Source organism: Hibiscus syriacus, unplaced genomic scaffold (assembly GCF_006381635.1).
Source record: "Hibiscus syriacus cultivar Baekdansim isolate YM2019G1 unplaced genomic scaffold, ASM638163v2 tig00111392_pilon, whole genome shotgun sequence".
NCBI classification, from domain to species: domain Eukaryota; kingdom Viridiplantae; phylum Streptophyta; class Magnoliopsida; order Malvales; family Malvaceae; genus Hibiscus; species Hibiscus syriacus.
This window is the reverse complement of record NW_024063078.1, coordinates 867,097-885,371: the sequence shown is the minus strand read 5'-3', so window position 1 is coordinate 885,371 and position 18,275 is coordinate 867,097. Positions and strand designations below refer to the sequence as shown.

At 33.0% G+C, this 18,275-nt stretch overlaps 1 protein-coding gene across 1 annotated transcript; it reads right to left on the bottom strand.

Annotated features, from left to right (window-relative positions):
• Positions 1–995: 995 nt before the first annotated feature.
• On the bottom strand, positions 996–13,717 carry LOC120160375 (probable quinone oxidoreductase). Its single transcript, XM_039170795.1, has 18 exons — positions 13,571–13,717; positions 13,196–13,369; positions 12,623–12,804; positions 12,419–12,524; positions 8,951–9,027; positions 8,758–8,845; positions 7,271–7,463; positions 6,744–6,870; positions 6,477–6,557; positions 6,118–6,219; positions 5,901–5,996; positions 5,544–5,618; positions 3,417–3,536; positions 2,911–3,036; positions 1,827–1,904; positions 1,485–1,571; positions 1,275–1,361; positions 996–1,185 (listed from the first exon to the last, which is right to left on the bottom strand). The coding sequence occupies exons 1-18, from the start codon at positions 13,623–13,625 to the stop codon at positions 1,135–1,137; spliced, it is 1,905 nt and encodes a 634-aa protein (XP_039026726.1). The 5' UTR covers positions 13,626–13,717; the 3' UTR covers positions 996–1,134.
• Positions 13,718–18,275: the final 4,558 nt, after the last annotated feature.

Genomic DNA, 18,275 nt, shown 5'->3' with positions numbered 1-18,275 from the left:
AGTATTTTCTTTATTTTATATGGATTATTAATTTCACATCCTAACATTTTATTATCATACATTCCTTTAATTTTTAATTATTTTTATATTCGTAATCCTAACACAAATTCCTACATTCATCCCAATGCGAGTAACAAAATAGTGAGGTATCATATTTTTTCTTTTCAAAGCAAGGAGGACAAAGGCACGTTAAAAATGGAAGGATATATAAGTCATTAATAATTATTGAAAATTAAATGCCTAGCATCTAGGAGCCTATCAATTTTAAAATCAATCAAAATAAGTCTTGGTCCCAAAATGTGTACGTTATATATTTTTAAGACATTTCAAATTTAAAATTAATGAAAATAAACTCTAACTCCCTTAATTTTTAGAGTAAAGTATATAAATGGCTCGTTGATTATACAATACTATTTTTTTGAATCACGACTATTAAAAGTTACAAAATAATCTTTCAATTATAGAAAATTATTTTATTGAGTCCCTCAACTATTAAAAGTTACAAAATGATCACCTACCTATTCATTATGTTCAAAACTAATCCTCTTTTGTTAAAAAATTAATGACAATTTGTGTTGAACGTTAACCCGCTGACTGAGATATGATAAAATATAATCTCATAATCTCAAACGACTATCATATCTCAGTCAAAATGTTAAATTTCAGCTTAGATGACTTTTAATTTTATTATTGAAAAATGACAATTTTAAAACATAGTGAATAGTCAGGTGATCATTTGGTAGCTTTTAATAGTCTAGGGCCTCAACAAAACAACTCCCTATAATCGAGAGCTATTTTATAACTTTTAATAGTTGGATGACTCAACCAAATTGTATGCTATAGTCAGGGGACCATTTGTGTACTTTATCCTAACTTTTAAGATTTAATTACTTCTTAAAATCATATTTGTTTTAAAATTAAACAGTTTAATCCCCTCATAATTCAATACTCACTCGGTCTCTGAAAAATATTTGATCAAAATGGATAGCACGTGATTTGTGTGTTGTTCATAGTATTAATGTAATGGCCTTAAGTTATCTACGTAGAATGAGTATAGTTTGATATGAGAAGCAAATCGTATACGATTCTACTACGTAGGAATGAACGCTGAAGGCTAATTTCATCGGCATCACTTCATAACTTAGCCATTTGAAGTTCAAAGCTTGGATCCACACAAACGACAACCTATATAGCATTTGATTGTAACATAAACACATTAGAGGCCTAAATTGACTTGCTTGAATGCTCTCATTTTATAAAAAAATTATGCTCACCTTGCCGGTACTTTTACCCGAATGCAAATGCTCGACAGCATCTGCAACAGAATCCAAACACGAAAATCTTTTCGGGTCTATTACAACCTGTTAGAATCAAATAACAGCATATTAGGAAAATGAGAGAAAACCAAGGCTCCATATAGCATTGCTGCAGGTCAAAAGTTGTGTTTCGCAGCACCGAGTTATCGATCGAGATATACGAATTACCTTGAGCTTTCCTGAAGAGTACAGATGAAAGAGTCTAATCAGGTGTTCTTTCCAGAAATGGCTATACTGTACCAGGACAAAGCCAGCCTGAAAACAAAAGCCATTTTAGATACAACCAGACCACAAGATTTCGACTGCCGAGTGCAAAGAAAACAACGAAAACATATATGGTCGAGTCGTGACGACGGAATTCATGATCACCAGAAAACAGGGAAACAAATTTGCTCAACGGATTGTGATGAATCTATTTGTAATTGGTTATAATAATTTTGGAACCAGCATCCGATATGGATACTTGAAGAAAAATGAAGAGCCACGACAACGAATTTACCGACTACATACCACAGTTTGGCTTTTGGCCAAAAGCTTCTCAACAAGTCCAGGGTAATTTAATGGCATCCATCCATGCTTCGCTTGATACTGTAAATAAGAAGTACAACATCAGAAGTTATACAGTTGTGAATATGAAGAACGAGTACTTAATTTTGGTTAATTAACAACTCACTTGCAACAATCTCATATAAGATTGGGAACATATATTTTGATCATTCTCTAACAACCTATGTTACGATGATCCGAAAGATAAGAACGGATAAAACAATCAAGATCACAAAACAGAACACCAAGATTTACATGGAAAACCCTACAGAATAAAAAGTAATCGGTAGAGGAGAGAAATTCACTATAATTTTGAAATTACAAGAGATTTGCGGCTAAAAGTACAGTCTTGTATCTAGATGTGCAGCACGGTCTCCCAATTTATTTCTTCCCCAAACAGGTCACCATAAACTTTTCGGGCCGGATCAAAACGGAATTCGGATAAAAAACTCTAACTTACAACTACCTAAGTTACTTGATAGTGCCAGATACCGGAACATATTCACTATGAGTGTTAGACACAAATATTTGAAAAAAGAATGAAGAGTCGGACCAGTATCAACAACTATATAAAAAGCATTGAGAAGCATACCGCAAATAAACAATGCTCCAAATACATAGAAACTTGATCTTTAACAAATTTCTAATCCTAAAAATGACCCAAAAGAATCAAATCTGTGCTAAAAGAACATAAGATTCGGAGGGTGTTATTAGATGGGTTGCTAGGACAGCCAACATAGAGACTGATGCCTTAGCTAAGGCTGGAATAGGCTGAGTAGAGTGTTGATGTTAGGGGATGTTATTTTTGGGTTTCATGTTGTTTTGTAAGGGGTCATTCTAGGTGTTGTAATCTTTATGTATTTTTTTATTATTAATGAAATATAAGGCACTCTTTTCCTCCTTCCGCTGATTAAGGAGCTGCTTTACGAGCTCCTTTAATCATGAAGGGGGTTTTAACGAGGCCTTCAACTCTTTTAAAAAAAAAAGAACATAAGATCAAACTCAATACAACAGTTAAAAACTTAAAGTTATGGTAAACAAAACCAACCTGAGAGATCATTCCTATCACAATGAGTCGTCCACGGATAGCCAAAGCATTAAGGCACAAGTCAAACATGTTCCCACCAACACATTCATACACAATGTCGACTCCTTTTGGAAACTCCTTGAGAGCCTGGAAGACTACAAAGTCAGATGTTTCTTCCATGAAACCAACTAAATGCAGAAATTAATTATCACTTGGAAGCATTACAAAGCCTTTTAATCCGATGGCAATCAAGATCTTAGTTGTTCTAACTGTGGTGAGATTAATCGCATAGAAGATGATAAAATGAAGGCAATTGAGATCTTTAGTCATAGAAGAGGGTGTTGAGATTAATCTCAGATGTTAGGCTATGGGTTATGATTAAGAGGATATATGTTGGAAACCCAGTAGAGTAAATATACTACAATACACTTAATTCAGAGATCAAATTTCTGTTACTCATATTTGGTCGTGAGTGTCAAATACATGTACGTGCATACGATTGAAAAATAAGAATTTCGTATACATACAGTTTTGACATCTTCAGTTTTATAGTCTATGACTCGATCAACCCCCAATTCTTTCAGAAGCGTTGCCTTTTCATTTCCTCCACAAGTCGCAACAACTTTATTTCCTGCCAGTTTTGCAAGCTGCAAATTTCGTTCTGATTAAAAGGTGGGGATAAAAGTATACAAAAAGATACATTTAAGGGGGAAAAATCTTGTTGAAGTAATGGAATAAATACATACAATCATGAAATAGCATTAAATATATCTTTGAAGATGTAAAATATGATATGGTGGTCGTATAAAATATACTTCGAAGATGTTTTGGAAAATAAATGAAATATCATAATTCAAATGTATAAAACTAAGACAAGCATGGACTAAACATATTATTTGGATCTGGAAATCGATGGTTAAGAACCATTTCAATGAGGATCAATTTGGAACTAAGTTTCGAAGTTTGTTTAATGTTAGGATGGGGAATGGTGAGAGTATCAGATTTTGGTTTGATAGTTGGGCGCTTGATGTCCCTCTTAAAGTGGTTTTCCAAAGATTGTTTGCTCTGTCGATAAACAAAAATGGGAAGCTTAATGAGTTTGGGGAGTTTCGGTCTTCAGTTTGGGTTTGGCATATTCAATTGAGAAGGAATTTAAGTGATTGGGAATTGGATCAGTTTGCTGAGTTAATGGATGTTATCCATAATTTCACGCTAAATAATGAGATGTCAGATGGTATGGTTTGGAGAGGGAATGGGGGAGGAATATTTTCTGTTAATTCGTGTTTGAAGTCTTGCTGTCCTGTTTTGACAGCAGATTCTTTTTGGATGAAGCACATTTGGAGGGGTTTGGTGCCTCCTAGAGTGGAGATCTTCATGTGGCAGGTCGTGTATCAAAGGCTGCCAGTTAAACTTGAATTACAGAAGAGAGGAGTTTCAGCAATTGTTGATGTTGTTTGTCCTTTATGTAAGAAGGTGGATGAATCCTCTTCTCATTATTTTTCACTTGCTCGGTCGCGTGGTCTGTTTGGAATAGTTTTTTGAGATTTTGGGGAGTTTGTTCAGTTTTACAAGCTGATGCTAAAAGTTTTTTGTTAGCTTGGGGAGATTTGGTGCCTAGTTCTATAATTTGGTCTTTCATTCCGGGAGTGGTGTTTTGGACAATCTGGAAATGTAGGAATGCGATTGTGTTTGATAAGGGGAGTTTAGATCAGACTGATCTTTTCTTTATGGCAAGATGTCGGCTGGCTGCATGATTCTTAGCTGTCTATAAGGAGACGTCTATTCTAATGGACTGTCTTATTTGTGATCCTTCGCTTGGGGATTGTTGCGCTAATTCTAGATCTTCAGTCATTAAAATTAAGGCCTGGACTCGGCCTCCAAAGGGCTATATAAAGTTGAATGTGGATGCAGCTGTTACTGCAGATTGGAGGAAAAGTGGAGTTGGGGGAATTCTAAGAGTGGAGAATGGCTCGGTGGTGGGTTCTTTTCAAGAGGCTTCTGGTCCGGGTCCTCCCATTTTGATAGAACTAATGGCAATTAAGAAGGGCTTGTTTTTCTTTGCTTCAATCCAGCAACAGTTTGAGGATCGCTTGATTGTTGAAACTGACAGTAAAATTGCGGTGGACTGGATCAAGAACTATGATAGATGTCCCAATGTATATGTAGACCTTGTGAACGAAATTGTTACTAAGTTAAGAGGTTTGGGAGGCATTATTAGATGGGTTGCTAGGTCAGTTAATGTTGAGGCTGATGCCTTAGCTAAGGCTGGTATTGGCTAGCTTTAAAGTCTTTTGGTTATGTTTGGGTCTGTTATTTTTAAGCTATGGGTTGGTGTGTATAGGGAGTCTATATGATTGTTCCCTAAGTATTATGTAATTTATGCGTTTTAATGAATTATAAGGCACTCTTTCCCTCCTTCCGCTGATTAAGGAGCACTTTATGTTCCATTAATCATGAAGGGGGTTTTAACGAGGCCTGCCATTCCTATAAAAAAAAAAACATATTATTTGGAGTCCACATAAATATCGGACATGAGTATGATGTATCTATCATGATTCATGAGTGGGCTCAATCTTTGATTCAAAAGCTTTGATACGTTATATATATTCATGTAATGTTGGAATTACAAATTATCAACTCAGTTTAACACAAACCTGGACTGCAAATTGCCCAGTCCCTCCAGCAGCAGCAGTTACAAGGACAACCTTTCCGGATTTCATCTGACCAACCTATAAGATGAAAAAGAAGAGAGCAAATCAATTAAAAAAGAGCATGGCCACAAAAAGTCAGTGAGTTACAAGGTTCGAGAGATATGTTATCTGGATTCGGGTGTGTATTCATATCTTTTTCAAGTTTTTCCATAGATCGATTTTTGCAGAATCTTGTCCGGTGTTACTAGGATATAAATTATGGATATTATTCCTTTAAGAAAAACGAAATGTCGGGCCACATATATTGGGAGAATGCAAAAGTTTACATCTAAATAAGAAAAAATCACAATAAAAAGGTACCTCTTCCAAAGCAATTGATGCTGTTAACCCCGAAGTAAGCAAAGCAACAACTTCTGGAACAGGTCTTGGAATGGGAAGTATATGGTTTGAAGGAACCTATATTTAGTTTCAACATCGAATAATTATTTAAATATTTAACTATTGGAAAAAAAAGATTGAAGTAGATGATAGAACAATAACTTTATAAACATAAAAAAAAGTAGTGTCGATGTTATACCTTCATGAATTCAGCATAACATCCAAAACCCATTACTGCAGCAGGAGTTCCAACTTTTAAGTTTCTTACAGAATCTCCAATGGCAGCAATTATTCCCACCGCCTATAAAGAAAAATTGAACCATATCCATAATTCAACTATTTTATATTACCACATTTTCACTGGGGATGGCTATAGAGAGAGTGAGTTCAGATAGTTGCTAATAATGATCCACTTTCTTCAAGTTCAAATATTATAACTATGATCTGCATGACTTTGGAAGGGATGTAGATACTCATAATGTTATTTATATTACCAAAAACGTAAACACCCAGTGTCATCCCTAATTTCCGTATTTAGTTAATAATTTTTTTATATACCTCAAATCCAGCATCAAATGGAAGAAGGGAACCGAGGTCATTCTTGTTTCCTTTAAAATACCGACCTGCACTATAGTTCACCTGTTATTCAAGAATACACACATAAGTACATTTTATTTAATTTATAGGTCAAGGAGAGCATATAATTACACAAGATTCTTACACTCGCAATAAAAAAGATATCAAAAGTTCAGTGCAGAGAAGAATTTAATTAAAGAAAATTGAAATCAAATGCATTATAAATGAAAAGTATAATAAAAAACTTACATCACCAGCGTTTACACCAGCATAAATGATTTTCAGAACAACTTGGTCTGATTCAAGAGGTAGTTTCAATGGTGCAATTATTACATGGGTTGCATCACGAAAATGGTGACCCAAGGTATGCACAACACTGAGGAAGAGCAGAAAGGCACTGGTCAGTAGCTTTACTAAACCATTCACATCCTATCTTTTATGACGAATATTAACTATCTTAATCAGCTTTCTTACTAGGATTCAATGTGAGAATTGATATGGATACATGTGGATACGAGTATAATTAATAATTTAAAAAAAATCATATATTTTGAGTATCATACCAATGTAAGGGATACTTACAACTAACCAAGTTACAAAATATAGCTACTAGATATTAACTTATAGATTCTTGCCTGTTATCATAAATGTAGTTTTCTGCAACTGTGCAAGAATTCAATCTATGTTTATGATGGCGATCTCAAAATACTTTTAACCCACAAAAACTCCTCAAATAACTATACTTAAAATACTAAAAGATGAAGCAATGTACTTACAGTTTCTTAAAATTCTGAGGAAGTTGGGAAGTTAAAGGAGCTTGGAACGAGATTTTGTTGTTCCGGGAACTTGAGTAACGAACAGAGTATTTTGCTTCTTCAGTTGGACTGGGCCAATACTGCAATCCTCTGCGGTTTGTAATCCATAGGCAAGAACCAGCTCTGCTTTCATCTATGATCAACTCGAAAGCACCTAGAAATATACACAAGTGCATAGAAAAGTGACCAAAAGTGATTTGATGCAAAATTTTCAATGGTATACAAAAATTTAAAATAATATTTAAATTATTAACTAATTAAAATTTATATAAATAAATTTGCAAAAAATTCTGCACCAGCTTGGGGTAACAAGTTGAATTATTTGATGCAACAGCTTGAATTTGCAACAAAATTGTATTGAGATCAATGCAAAAACCGATTTGCCTAGGACTGTTTTAGTTGAACTTGCTGAAGTTAACTGTATGGATGTACAAGTAGAACTAGCTTGCTCTTCTCCTAGATGTTTACATTTTTGTTTGTATGGGCATATTGAATCTCAGTGTGGAAAAAAGAAGGTGTAGCAATGAGTTGCTAAAGAAACAAGTGGGTGTTGGGTAAAAATTGAAATTACTGATCATCAATTCTCTGGATTTCATTTCACTTAGAGATCAGAGGCTCCTTTTTATCTAGGAAGCCTTACAGGGTTTTGGTGAATCATTCTTGGTTTCAGAATTTTCCTGATTCTTTGAATTTTTGCCTCCTGACTGTTCTGATCATGTCCTAGCTACATTGTTTTAAAAGTTCTTCTATATAAACCATCCCGTCCATTCAAGTTTTTCAATTTTTGTTTATCAAAAATTTTTTTTTTCAATTTTTGGATAGACCATCCTGAGTTTTTTGAAGTTTGAGAAAAATCGTAGACTGAGCCAGTTGTGGGGGATACTCTGCAAACTCTGCTCACTAAACTTAAAAGACTGAAAGCTCCTCTTGAGGAGCTCAATAAGAAACATTTTAGTGATATATCAAATTGAGTTTTGGAGAAAAGGACCGAGTTGCAAAATTTACAGAAGTTGATTATGTCCACTCCTACAACAGAAAATGTTGAAAGAGAGAAGATTGTTGTCGGTTAACTCCATGGCTTGATTAGTGTTGAAGAATCATTTTTGAAGCAAAAGTCTAGGATCCAATGGATAAAAGAGGGTGATCAAAATTATTTTTTTGACAAGTTACTGCCTAAGCAAACAGCTAATACTATTCAGATGCTTAAAGATAGCAAAGGGCAGACCTATGAGTCGATTTCAGCTGAGCCGGTGCATTCTTTTCTACTACACTAGGCCTAGGGGCTGTTGATTCGAATATGGAGACTATGCCTGAAAGCTCGTTTCACTATTTATAAATAATTAAGTGAAATAAGCACAGACTATAAGCTAAGTTCTTCGAATTCAACCCTTGAATATATTTACTTTGAGATAATCAGGTCGATAACAAAATCCAAATATATTATATACCTTTCACCACCATTTCCATTGGTACATAGCCTCCCATTAGAGAAATTAATTTGGAATCCGCCATTTCTCCCATCTCTGTTCGAACAAACTACATTCAAGTTCAAAGACAAATTTTATATAAGAGAAACAGTTTTCTGAAGGCCAGTGCTAATTATGAACATCCAAGATTCTTCAAATCAACTGGAGATTTTACCTCTGGGCAAAGAACATTAACACGTATCCCTTGACGTTTGTAAGGAGTTAGTGATCTAGTAAACAGGACAACACCCCCTGAAAAACAAATATTTTAAGCAAATCATCAAATTACATAAATGCGTTACCTGCAAGAATTATACACATAAATCCCTTTGGCTTAAATGTTTAATAAGACCAACTCATTCTTGATATATTCATTTGCCCTTTTCTCGCACTAATCTCTGCAAATAATCTCAAAATATATGAAGAGATGATGAACTCTATGTTCAGTTGGGTTGGTTGACAAAGTTATTTTTATGAACCGACATCTTAACGAGTTTGGATTTGAATCCCATTATATGTAGTATTTCTTTTATCTTCAAACTGCAATATATTTTTTCCTAGAAAAATGGTTACAACTAATGATCTAAATAATACACTAAATTTGCAAGTTATACGTGTTTGACTTTAAAGAAAATTTAAACAGATTGAGTCAAGCTCAAGCTATCGAATAAGACAAATTCCATTAGCTTGTAAGTATAGTCTGTCACTTTTTATTTAAATAATATTTAAAAATATTAATTCAAACTTTTTTTTTATAGGAATAGGATGCCTCATTAAAAACCTTCCTCATAGTAGTCCTTTGCCCTAAGGCAAGAACCATCTAGCGGAAGGAGGAAAAGAGTACATCAATTTATTAATGATAAAGCACTTACATAAGACTTAAGAACACTCCTACAGGATGCATAAGATACAAAACACTCTTGTAACACCTTTCCTCTAAAACATACAAACCAAGTAAAACAACATCTACAATCACCCAATTCCCTCCTTCCCTAGCTTATCAGCCTCACAATTACAACTCCTAGAAATCCACCTGACAATAACCTGTTTAAGAGAAACAGTAGTCACAATTTCCTTAACAAAATTAGACAGAAAAACTGGGCCAGAAACTTGATTTTTGATCCAATCCACTGCTAGCTTTGAGTCACTTTCGATAATTAGCCTACCTTTCGAAACCCATTTTGATGAAACAAAGATGTCAATGCCTTTTTTGATAGCTTTCAGTTCTGCAAGAATGGGAGTAGTAGGACCGACATTTTCTGAAAATGAAATAAGTGTAACCCGATTCCAATCCCTAAGAATTCCCCTATTCCAACCATCATCCCAACACTACTAACAGCCCCATCCACGTTCATCTTAAAAAAGTTCACTGGAGGAGGATTCCAGCAATACACAATACTGTTCCGAACCTTAGAATCAGTAAAGTTGTCAACCAAAGAAGGATCACCAATTAAATAATCTGCCTGAATAGAGATAAGGGGATACTTCGCTATAAACCACTTGGCTAATCTTAAACGAACAGTGAAAAACAATGAGATTTTGTCCAGCTTTCCTTTCTCAAAGATGATCTCGTTCCTTAGCTTCTAAATTGACCAAAAGATAACCCCTAGAATAAACTTCCATATAGCAGAATTAGGCCTCAAATCAGCCCACGAACTGAGCAGATTGGTAGGGTCATGCGGTAGAGCTAGCCGAATACCCCAGTACCCTATAAGCTTAGTCCACAGTTCCCAAGAGACATGACAAGAAATAAATAAATGCTGAACAGATTCATCCCATTGATTACATAAAGGACAGAGAATGTTCTCCCCTATATGAACCCCTTTTCATCAATTCCACTCTTACAACTACTTTTTGATGGGACAATTGCCAGAGGAAAGTCTCCACTCTAGGAGGAACTAAACCCAGCCAAACACAATTATTCCATTGAAATGATTCATCATGAGAAGAAGAAAGAGCTTTCCTACATGCTTTAACAGAAAACAACCCCTCATCCGAACCATCCCATAACAAACAATCCTCCAAAGGCTCAAGAAGTTTAATGTCTTTCAGCCTACCCAGTAATTCTACCAACTGCTCAACCTCCCAATAACAAAGATTCCTCCTAGTCTTAATGCTCCATTCCCATCCAGTCGAATCAAAACTCCCAAAATCAGCTACATTACCCAATTTATTTGACGAAATGGCAAAAATTCTAGGGAACAACAATTTCAAAGGAAACTCCCCAAGCCACGTGTAGGACTTTTTTTCCAAAGAATATTCCCCATCACCTTCATTCCGCCCACTATCTTGTGTTTGCTGAAGCCACGTGCCCACCATTGACCCAACTTCCTTGCTTTCTGACAGATACCTGTCGTCTTCCTGTCCAGTAAACTTCTCACCAATTAGACTATCATCAGAACTTCCCGCAGGCGACTTGCTAGGAAAAACTGAGTAATCAAGCACCGAACCCAGCTTAATCTTTACTTTATAAGATCTTCCATAAGAACCAAGTGTTATCACCTCAGGGACATCGAAAGGGCTAGCCACCCTGATCAGAATCTTCACCTTCGAGAGGTCTACTCTATTCTTTGAATCTTCATGGATGCCTTCCACCAATCCCCACCTCCCTGCTAATTGTTCAAAGAAGGAGTTTTGCCAACATAAAAATGGAACCCCAAATAGATCTACAAGGCAAAAAGCCATTGGAATACCATCATTATTCAGTAAAGGTTCCAACCTATCAAACCAGAAAAATAATTCATCTTTTTTCATCAACCATGCATCCATCATTTCTTCATTCGACTTGAAAGTAACAATACATGAATTCCAAACATAACCCCATCTGGCAATCTGAACTTCAAAACCTTCATTCACTAGAGCCTTCTAGACTGATTCTAGCTCAAAAGAATGTTTAATGATCCCCGTTAATTACCTCTTCACCCAGCTGGAACTCTCTGAGGGAACTTGCATTTCCCAAATGTTTTTCATTCCTTTCCTCCTGTTGAAACCTTCATTTGCCATTTCCCTTTGGTCCGATACATTACTCTTCAGTCTATTAGACAATAAGACATCCTTGTAAGATCTTCCATCCCTAAAGCTCCTGTTAATAACAACTTTCTGTTTTAACCTTGATGTATCAACTGAGATCATCTTTGAAGTCATTGCCAACGAACTATTCTGCCCTACTGACCTCACCCGATCTTCTTGTACCTTGCAGCACCAACTGTGATTCTCCAACCATCAACCAGTGAGCCATTTAGATTGTATATAGCTCTTCTAAGACCTTCCTCATTATCAAAATGAACAAAAGCGAATGTGGAGAATTTGTATTTCGGATTCCTGGTTTCTCTAGGAATGAACACTCTTACTACCGGGCCCTGAGTTGAGAACAATTCCCTTAACTCTCGCCGATACACTTTTTTACTTAGATTATCAACAAACGCCGACCATACTTTCTCGGAAGAAAACTTACCTTTCAATTTTTCTCCCTCTACGTCTCCATCTCTCTCACTCATTTTTTTTCTTTTCCGTTTATTAATTCAAACTTAGGCTTAACACAAAACTTACAAGGTAAATGACAAATCCTAATCATACGTCAAAGAAAGAATTTTGAGTGGAGATCAATGAATACAGTGAGAGAGGCAAAAATATAAATGCAAACCTTTTGAGCCAGAGTAAATGGGGTCCATAAACATTGGGTAAAGGCCAGAAGAGGATCCCATATTAATTATCACCCCTGGCTTTTGCAGAGCTTGCATGATTTTAATCTGTTAATTAAGCTCACAAACAATCAGTCATTGATGCAAATTAAGACTGTCTCATTGAAGCAAAATTGCAGAAAAATTAATCAAAGTGGGAGAATTACTGCAAGGCGAGTACAATCAATAACTGCAACGAGGTTGACATTAACGGTGCGCCTCCATGTATTTGTCCCATCAGTTTGATCCTCCGTAAATAGTACTGGGCTACCGATTCCGGCGTTGTTGATACAAATATCTAATCCTCCATATGTCGCCACATGCTTCTCAAATGCTGAAGTTATTTCTCCTATTTTCAAAAACCGAACGCAAATAAGTATATATTCATATACTTGTTAAATCTAAACACTCTAGAGCAAATAATCGAACAAATGATAAAACAAAGATAAAACGGAATTTATTTAGATTAGTAACATTCATTTTCTTAAATGCTAAAGTTATATATCCGAAAATTAAAATTGAATATACGTTCAAATAAATATCGAATTTGGGTACTTTAAAGAAATGACCCAACAAGTGATAAACAAGTATCAAACGGAATTCATTTCTTAAAATGCTGAAGTTATATTTCATTTTTTATGAAAATCGAAAGAAATGAATGTATATTCAAATTTGTAGAAAATATGAATACTTTAAGAAAAATATCAAACATATGGCAAAAAATACCAAATCTAATGTACCTGGATTACTAACGTCGCATTTGACAAAAATAGAAGAAGGAAACTTCAAGTTTTCATGGAATCTGGAATTCTCTTTCTCAACTAAAGATGCAACTTCCTTCCCTTTTTCTTCAGAGAAATCCGCTACTGTCACAAATATCCCTTTCCCTGCCAAAGCTAAGGTCAAAGCTTTACCTGGAACATAAAATTCAATAAAAAATTAAAAAAAAATCAATAGCCAAGCTTCTGGAATTTGAAAGTTACTCTCCAAAAAACAAATCAATAACAATTTATCAAATTACTTCATACGATCTGCTTTACAATCAATCGCATAGAATCAGTTCATCGATTCTTTGATAGTAATGAAAAATAAAGTGAAGTTTACGAAAATTTTACCGATCCCGGAAGCTCCGCCAGTGATCAAAGCCGATAAGCCAGGTTTAAGCTCCATTTTCGTCCTCTATGTTTATTGTAAATCACTGTTGTTAGAGATGTCGTTTGTGAGGATGGAAGCCGTGTTTAACTTCCGCTTGGATTTACACAATAATAAACAAACTATTTATAATAAATTATTTGGAATTTTATCTTTCTTTTTTCCATCCATGGACTACTTTGAAAGTTTCATTTTCCTTCTTTTTTTCTTCGTTTACTTGAATCAAAAGGTCATTCATCGTTGTTTTTGGTTTGGGGGTAAATTAAAATTTTCATCCTAAACTTTATTATCTCTCCTATTTTTATCACTAAACTTTAAAAGTTTTTAATTTTTCGCTGAACTTAATACATAGGATTTTTTTGTCACTCAGCGGTTAAATAATTAATGATGTCAAAATGAAATAATTTAAAAAAAAACAATTTTTTGCCAAACTATGTCATTTTTCATCTATATAACAGTCCATTTATAACGCCATTAGTGAAGAAATTGAAAAAAATAAAAGTATAATGAGTTAAATAAGAGAGAGATTAAAGTTAGTTACCAAATTTATAATTTACCCTTGTTTGGAGGAAAGTTGGGCGGCCAATGGCGGCCAATAGCGTCACACCCGCCAATTTTGTTGACGAATTTCTTGAAATGTTACACAAAATAATTATATGAATATATAATATAGTTTAGGATCAGAATTTTATTTTGATCCAACTAAAAAAATTACAATACGACCTATTTAATAAAAATAAATTAAAAATAAAAATCTATAATAAAAATAAATTTTCAAGATATTGGATTATTATTGATTTAGATAGAAGATGAAAAATATAACTTCCATCCTCAATCTAAATATATAAATCAAATTGTAAACTCGTATATATCTAAATTTTATTTTCATAATTTTAATTTATTTTAATATGTCATATACAAATTGTTCATACGATTTATATATATATATATATATATATATATATATTGAGTTATATTTTTTCAATTTTATTAAAAATAAAAAATTTATTTTAATCGAGTTCATTCATTTACATTCTTCTAATGAATATATTTTTTATATAAAATTAATTGTTTTTATACCATGTAAGTAGATCTTATCTTATATATAATTTTTTATTTATTTTAAATATATTCTATATCAAATTTGAATAGGATATTTAATATCTAAACTCGCAAATAGAATTAGGATTAACTAGGGATGGACATGGATCGGGTCGGGACGGGTTTTTAGTCAACCCGACCCCATAATTATACATTTTCCACCCTATCCGATCCGGAAAATATATATCATTCACCCGATCTGAATCCGACCCGACCTTTGAGATAAAATTCAAACTCGGCCCGACCCGTCAAATTTGAGATAAAAATATATATCATTCACCCGATCTGAATCCCTAAATATATAAGATAAAATTATATTTTTTTAGGTGGAATTTGATTTTTTTCCCTAAACCCTAATCGACCTGAAAATAACCTCAAAAAAATTTGATCTGACTTAATCGAATCAGGTTAAAAACCCGTCAAATTCGAGTGTCATGCTCATCCTAAGATTAACTATACAAATATAAACAGTATAGTTTGTAGATAAAGCATGGAAAGTATGAAACAATAATCTTTGAAATTAATTATGTTTCATTAAAAAAAATTTAATATATGTTTCATTGAATTTGAATGAGTTGGTAAGAAATTCAAGTTGTCCAAGTAAATTACTATACTATTTTACTTTTTAAAATATTCCATTTCTCATATTATGGGGTATCATATCACATATCAAGAAATAATTATACAAATATAATTTAAAGAAAAAACACCCTTTGATTTTTTTAAATAAATATATTAAATATATACGCATTCACGATCCACTAATTCAACCAAAGAAACCTTTCCTTATTTGAAAAAAAAGGTAAAGTGCACAAATCGTAGTTTGACTGTCGAATATTATTTTGTTAAATTTTTTGATTATTAAAATTATAAAATAATTTATTAATTTTAAGATATTATTTTGTTGAGTATTATGATTATTAAAAATTACAAAATAATCACCCGACTATTCATATGTTTCAAATTCGTCATTTGTCGTTAAAAAATTGAAGGTCGTCTGAATTAGTCGTTAACATATTAATTGGGATATGATAATATTATATTTTAATAATGTCTATTGGCACTACCGTCGCTTTCAAACACTAACTTGATGACATAATGTTTCAAGCACTAACTTGACGACATAATGTAAATAGATATTCGATCCATAAAATGCAGCCTAAAATAGTTCTGAGATCGAATTCTATCATATCTCAGTAAGAAGATTATCGTCTAGCCCAAACGATTGTCAATTTTTCAAACGAAAAAAATGAATTTGAAACATATAGATAATCGAGTGACTATAGTATAACTTTTAATAGTCAGATGACTCAATAAAAAATATCTTATAATTAAAATATTATTTTATAACTTTTAATAATCAAGAAAGTTAAAGAAATAATATAGTATGTAGTTTATATTTGAAAAAATAATTCACTAAGTGTAGTGTTTTCACCGAAAAAGTTGTCTACTTCGAAATTTCTTGAGGTGTACTGTTGACTTCTTATAGTTATTTTTAATAAAAATCAATCATTTACTTAGAAGCGCTGATTTTTAATTTGATTTATGTTTTTAATAGCTCATACCGTGTTGAATAATTTTTTTTTATCTCATCAACTAGATCACCGGTTAAATTAATTCAACGCTCGATTGATCCGAATTCCAATATTACTCATGTAATTTAACCGTCAAGTAAAAATTTAATATTATATTTAGGACTAGTATAACTTATAATGTATTTTACAGTAAATAAATCTAGTTCAATGACTTATAATGTATTTTACCGTACATAAATCTAGAAATATTCCCAAAAGAAATACATCCCGGTTGAATCATTTGTGGGTATTGTAATCATTTGATGACAAACAATTTTCAGTAGGCACTCGGAATTAAAGAAAGCATATTTAGTAAGTTTGTGGTTTGCCATAGAATGGGCACGGCATCCAACTCAATCTGATCTGAAAATTTTAAAAAAAAAATAATTTGAGTCAAATCGGATCGAGTATTTTTTAGATCTTATGTTCAGGTCTAGTTCAGATTCAGGTTTAGGGTGAAATAAATTTGACCCGACCCAACTCGTAAAAAAATATAATTTTACCTTACATATCTAGGGACAATTGCAATAATATTTCTCTATATATTATTTTTTTACAATCAAATCATTGTTTTTAATATTTTTTATAAACATATTATTTTAGGTCTGGTCGAGTCATGTTCGGGTCGGATGAAGGATAAAAAAAATTTGAACCGGACTCGGATTCTCAATATTTCAAAATCAATATCAAATTGCATGTTTCAATTTATGTTACTCGGATTCTCAATATTGTATACCAATACTTTCAGTAAAATAAAAAAAAATCAGAGGAATATAATTTTTAATTTTTTATCAAAAGAGCCCTAATAAAATTTGTATCTAACAGAGATATGTTCAATCAATTAACAAGGACTTCGGTTTAAGTATTGAGCATGAGCTAAAACAATGTAATTGTTGACGTTATTATTTCAGTTTGAAGTATTCAATTTTGATGCCAAGCCTTAAACCTAAATTTTACTTTGTTTACTTAGTAATATGTTTGTTAGTTATTATTATTTTATTGCCTAATTTTTTATGTATTTCCTTTATTTTGTCAAATAATTTGTATATTCTTTTATAAATACAAGAATGAAGTAGCAGTGTTTGGGTGATGCATTATTCTATCACCTTATGTCTTATCTATTTTCTATCTTGGTATTAGAGCGGGTAAACTTTTGCTTTGTAGACTGGATAAAAATTATGGTTCACTTGAGCTTAGAGTTCCTAGAGGAGTGACCATAATTGGTGTTTGATTAGAGGAATTTATCCATGAATTATGCTTTGATATTGTTAGAAATATTAAAGCTCAAGTGAGGAACTGAAAAAATTTCCAAGAGGATGTGAATTGTACTTTTGAAAATTTAGAGAATATAATAAAAAATACAGAAAAAATTGCACAAGAAATTATAGTGGTTCGGCTTCTCAACCAAGTCTACATTCACTACCTTAGCTAACTACTAAAGGATTTTCTAACAAATTCATTAATTTGTTCTTTCTTTTTCTAGGCTCAAAAGTAAAATTTACAAGCTCCGTAGTTTTTCAACTGCTAAATTAAAACTATTCCCCTTTTACAAATGTTGAAAGATGTAAACAAGTAAATCTTATAACGTAGATGTTTACAATAATTAAACTCACAAGAAAACAAATAAAAGATTTGCAATGAACTCAAACACTTATGTACACGAAAAAATGGAAAATAAAGAATGAAAGAGCTTTTCTTTTTATATATATTGCTTGGATACGTGTTGTGACATTCTTCAAGTGTTTTTGACTTATTTTATATGTTTGAATGAATTTATGGTCGTTTTTAGCCGTTGGAGAAATATTTTTTACAAAAATAAAACTGTCCAGAATAGGGGGTATCGATATTCGGGCTAAGAGTATTGGTACTACCTTTGTAATATTTAAATAAATTAACCATTATCGTTGAGCTTAACCAGTATCGATACTAGGGTTTAACATTAGCGGTACAATTGTGTAAAGTAGTATCAGTACCCTTTGAGTATCAGTATTAG

Coding starts and splice junctions, on each gene's coding strand:
- LOC120160375 (XM_039170795.1), bottom strand. CDS start 13,625: ATGGAGCTTAAACCTGGCTTATCGGCTTTGATCACTGGCGGAGCTTCC. Junction 12,805..13,195: donor ATGCGACGTTAGTAATCCAG/GTACATTAGATT, acceptor TTTTGAAAATAG/GAGAAATAACTTCAGCATTT. Junction 5,997..6,117: donor GTTATGCTGAATTCATGAAG/GTATAACATCGA, acceptor AACTAAATATAG/GTTCCTTCAAACCATATACT.